This window comes from Octopus bimaculoides, unplaced genomic scaffold, assembly GCF_001194135.2.
Source record: "Octopus bimaculoides isolate UCB-OBI-ISO-001 unplaced genomic scaffold, ASM119413v2 Scaffold_199307, whole genome shotgun sequence".
Taxonomy (NCBI): domain Eukaryota; kingdom Metazoa; phylum Mollusca; class Cephalopoda; order Octopoda; family Octopodidae; genus Octopus; species Octopus bimaculoides.
In genome coordinates this window covers 10,454-15,530 of record NW_026408789.1, presented here as the reverse complement: position 1 = coordinate 15,530, position 5,077 = coordinate 10,454, and the positions used below count along the sequence as shown (strand labels likewise).

Below are 5,077 nucleotides of genomic sequence, written 5' to 3'. Positions count from 1 at the left end.
TGTCAATGCGTGCGTTCATATTCGTGTATGTGTGAATGCATGCGTTCATGTGTGTGTATGCGTGTTTGTGTGAATGCGTGCGTTCATGTGTGTGTTTGTGTGAATGCGTGCGTTCATATTCGTGTTTGTGTGAATGCGTGCGTTCATATTCGTGTTTGTGTGAATGCGTGCGTTCAAGTGTGTGTTTGTGTCAATGCGTGTGTGCGCCTGTGTGTGTGTGTGTAAAGTAATTGAACGGGTGACTGTGTGTGTATGTGTGTGTGTGTGAAGCAGAGAGTGGGCAATAAAGACATAAAAAACTATAAGAAGCCAGTTGTGTATATATATATATACATATATATATGTATATATGTATATATATAGTGGTTGTGGTGGTGGTGGTAGTGGTTGTGACGATGATGCTGATGTTGATGACAAAGTAGTACTTACCTTCTGAAAGTTAATAGGGGGGACGGCAACAACCGAGGAAATGGGCTGCTCCACATCTTCCCAGTCCCATTGTGGGATATTAGGGTCCAGAGATCTTGGCCCAGGGATTATCTTCACACATTTCTTTGCTCTACAACACACATATACATGCATATATGTACACATATATACACACACACACACACATGGTATAGCACCTCCCATAATGTTGCATTGCAATAAAGACAACCCAACAACAGCAGCAACAACAATAATAATAAGAACGACCCTTTCTACTATAGGCACAAGACCTGAAATTTGACAGAATGGGGTCTTGTTGATTACATCAACCCCAGTGTATCACAGGTACTTAATTTATCGACCCTGAAAGGATGAAAGGCGAAGTCAACCTCAGCGGGATTTGAACTCAGAACATAATGATGGACGAAATACCACAAAGCATTTTTGCCGAGTGTTCTAATGATTCTGCCAGCTCACTGTCAATAATAATAATAATAATAATAATAATAATAATAATAATAATAATAAACCTTTCTTCTAAAGGCACAAGGCCTCAAATTTGGGGGAAGGGATTAAGTCGATTACATCAACCCCCAGTACGCAACTGGTACTTCATTTATCAACCCCGAAAGGATGAAAGGCAAAGTCGACCTCAGCGGAATTTGAACTCAGAACATAATGATGGACGAAATGCCACTAAGTATTTTGCCCGATATGCTAACGATTCTGCCTGCTCACCCCCTTTGATGATAATGATGATGATGATAATAATTAGAATAATAATAATAATAATCATAATTGGCATTTTCTCATTTTTTTTTGCCAAGGAAACAAAGAGAATTTGATGAATCAGCAACAAAAATATTGATTAATAAGAATATATGATGATGATGATGATGATGGTTTGTGTGATGGAGAAGCAGGGGATGGTGGAGTGAGTAGACAGATGGAAGGGGTGGGGGTTCTAGTTGTGACTAATCCTCTCCACCACCAAAAAAACATGGGGTAAGAAAATGTTGTTTGTTGTATTGATGATGTTAGTGATGATGATGATGATGATGATGTTTAGCCCCGGGCCAGTCCTGATCCAGTAAATCTTATGATCAAAGATATTCCAGCCATGATCACCCCTTGGCACAGTCTATCTAAGATTATATCATCCAATGTGTTTTGGCCCGTTTTTTGTTTAAAAAAAATGATGGTTGAGGCTGTTATTTCCAGCACATTTCGTGAACACATAGAGGCGCTTCAGTCATTGTGTATCTAGGAGTAAATAACTGTTTGTGCTCTTCCTTTGTTTCAGATGATTCAAATGGAATTTGAGGGAGAATTTTACCAGTTGTTTCTTGCAAATGAAGGGAACATGAAGAGTGATGACAATCGTCGATGACAGAAGGGAGGGTCACAGACGGAGTGGCAGACGCCGGATCAGCTTCATTGGTCCTGATTGCGATGCTCATACAGAAGTCGGAATGCCTGAAAAACGAGAGAGAAAAAAAAGAAGATAAATGTGTATGCTATTAGGACAGGCATAGTATATCTTGGACTACATTATTGAATGTCTCTTTTTCATTTATCTTTTACTTGTTTCAATCATTGGACTGTGGCCATGTTGGGGCACTACTCAAATGAATCAGCCCCAGGACTTCTGTTTTTAAAGGCTGCTGCTTATTCTATCAGTCTCTTTTGCAGAACTGTTAACCTACAGGGACATAAGCACACCAACACCGGTTGAACTCATGACTTTACGACTGTGTTGAATAACCTAAATCATGAGAGAGAGAGAGAGAGAGAGAGAGAGAGAAAGATAGATAGAAAGAGATTGATAGACAGAGATTGATAGACAGAGATTGATAGAAAGAGATTGATAGACAGAGATAAAGAGAGAGAGACAGAGAGAGACAGACAGACAGAGAGAGACAGGCAGATAGATTGATTAATTTACAAACCCTTTGCATAGCACTTATCCAGTTCAATCCCTGCTTATGGGTCGATGATGGGATAATCATTTTGACAAATGTTTGCCCACTTTCAGAGTCATAAGTTAACAGCAGACCCCTCACATTAGCATTTTCTGAAAAGAAATAAATAGGTAAACAAGAGGGACAGACAATATCAGAATAAAAAGAGGCGAAAACAATTCTGTTTATTTATTTCAACAGGGGCTGATTCTTTCAGCCCCTGTTCTGCCAGTAACCCTTTCAGACCGGAACCCCTAACTTTACCCTCTCCTTGGTCTTCTGAGCCAAAAAAATTACATAGTTGCATTCACAGCTGCAGTAATGATTGCATGAAAACAAATGGATAAAATCATTTTTAAAAAATTCAGAATATCTCCTAAGCGCTGTCTCTTCTAGAGTTGTATTTGTCCAGCCAAATGGCTCCTTTCTTCATCCTTTTCACCAGTTTCATTGTCTGAATCACACTCATTGCTAGGCTAAGAGTAAACTCTTCACCCAAACAATAAATACCATCAATAAAATTTCTTCAACTATAAAGTGTCTAGGGCTTGCCCGTTTACAAGACAAAGTGCTGGGTTCATCACAAAAATTGCTTATTTTTTTCAGTTAAAAACAGGAGTAAAGAACAGCTGTGGAGGACACCATTGACAATGACTCAAACACACTCGACCACAAAGCTGCAACATAATAATATGTGGCCTAATTTTAGCATTTTATCTTCTTTTTCTACAAGTGCTGTTCATTACTGTTTTGCCAGGAAACCAGCAGAGAGGATGCTTAACCCTGAAACCACCTCAGGCTCTGTAGTACAAATGTCTTGTTTCCATAAGTTCTGAATTAAAATCTTCCACCAAACCTTAGTCACAATTTATGTTCCTCACACCAGCTTAACGATAACGAAGTTATTTTACTAAATTCTTTGTTATATTTGAAAGTAATTGAAAGCAACACAGAACATCTCAACAGAAATATGGTAACAAAAGCATCTTCACAACCACACTGCTATGCTTGTGCTGACGCTTCACTGTATTTTTATTGGTAAACCATCAAGAAGGACAGATGCAAAAAGCTTTGACTAAAGCAAAACAAACACAGATAACAACAACAACAACAATCCTATCTACTAAAAGCAGAAGGCCTGAAATTTGAGGGGAGGGGGCAAGTCGATTACAGCGATCCCAGTGTCCAACTGGTCCATATTCTACTGACCCCAAAAGATGAAAGGCAACCTCAGGTTCAATTTGAACTCAGAATGTAAAGACAGACAAAACCCCTATAAGGATTTCTGTCTGTCCGTTAGCATACTGGGGAGGGGTGGAGATTAGCAGCATCTTTTCTGTTTTTACATTTTGAGTTCAAATCCTGCCAAAGACGGCTTTGTCTTTCATTCTTCCAGGGTTGATACAGTTTGTACCAGAGTTAATGCAATCAACTCGTCCCCAAACCCACCAACAAAATTTCAGGCCTTAAGCTTGTGCCTACTGTAACAACAACAACAACAACAATAATAATAATAATAATAATAATAATAATAATAATAATAATAATAATAATAATAATAATAATAATAATAATGCTTACCTTCTTCCACTTGAAACAATAGGAAAATAGAAAAAAGGAATTTGTGTGAAAAGTTAAAATTTAGGATTTGGTTGGGAAAACAATTAGATGGGTGTTAAAAGCTTTTTACCCCTCCCACATTCATATAATGCATACGCATATATGTATATATACATATATATATATATATATATATATATATATATATATATATATATAACATACTAGATCGATAGATAAAGGGTGAGAGATTATATAATAAGAGACAAAAAGGATTAGTAAATCCAGGCAGATATCTAGAAAGCAGTTAGTGTTAATCAGACTTGGTTAACTCCATCAAACAATCAAATACCAATAAACTGGGATGCTCTATAATTCATTGTACAGTTTCCCCACCCAGAAAGGAGTAATACAGGATGAAGTGAAATGATCATTGTGATAAATAAAGTTTCCAGTATACTCTATCCATTGTTTCTACTCTACATACCTACATACACACACACACACAAATTAATATAAACAGCTATGCACAATGTGGTACCATAAAGGAAAAATATAATTGTCACTGAACGTGACTTTGGGTGTCAAGACACCGACATTGCTAGAAATAAGAGCTTAAATGATGCTCTTAATGTTGTAGGAAAAGCTCATACATGTATGTATATGTATACACACACACACACACACACATATATATATATTTGGTGATAGGGGCTACAATTGCCCAAAACACCGACTCGAGTCAGCATTTTGAGCAATTGTAGCCCTTATCTGCATATATGTATACATTTATGTGCTTTCCCTTCAACATTAAGAGCATCATTTAAGCTCTTATTTCTAGCAATGTAGGTGTCTTGACACCTATAATCATGCTCAGTGACGATTATATTTTTCCTGTATATATATATATATATATACATAAGAGGAGTGACCACTAAATGGATCCTTTGTATGCTAATATTAATTTCTACTCATATATATATATATATAGATCAAAATAAGCAACAGGATATCTTAATTTTTTCTTATTTTGATTTATTCCCCTTACTTCAAGCTGTGGGGATTATACCGAGCTGCCTTGGTGCTTCAGTTTAAGTACCTAATTCAACTGAATCTTAATTATATAT

At 36.9% G+C, this 5,077-nt stretch overlaps 1 protein-coding gene across 1 annotated transcript in view; it reads right to left on the bottom strand.

The window, feature by feature from the left end:
- Positions 1-6: 6 nt before the first annotated feature.
- The window catches only part of LOC106882254 (zinc finger FYVE domain-containing protein 21), a 15,518-nt gene continuing 10,447 nt past the window's right edge, over positions 7-5,077 (bottom strand). Inside the window, exons 6-7 of the mRNA XM_014932867.2 lie at positions 2,379-2,503; positions 7-1,905 (exon numbers count right to left, since the gene is read on the bottom strand). Of these exons, the coding sequence (XP_014788353.1) occupies positions 1,864-1,905; positions 2,379-2,503 (167 nt within the window). The 3' untranslated portion in view covers positions 7-1,863. The remainder of the gene's footprint in view (positions 1,906-2,378; positions 2,504-5,077) is intronic.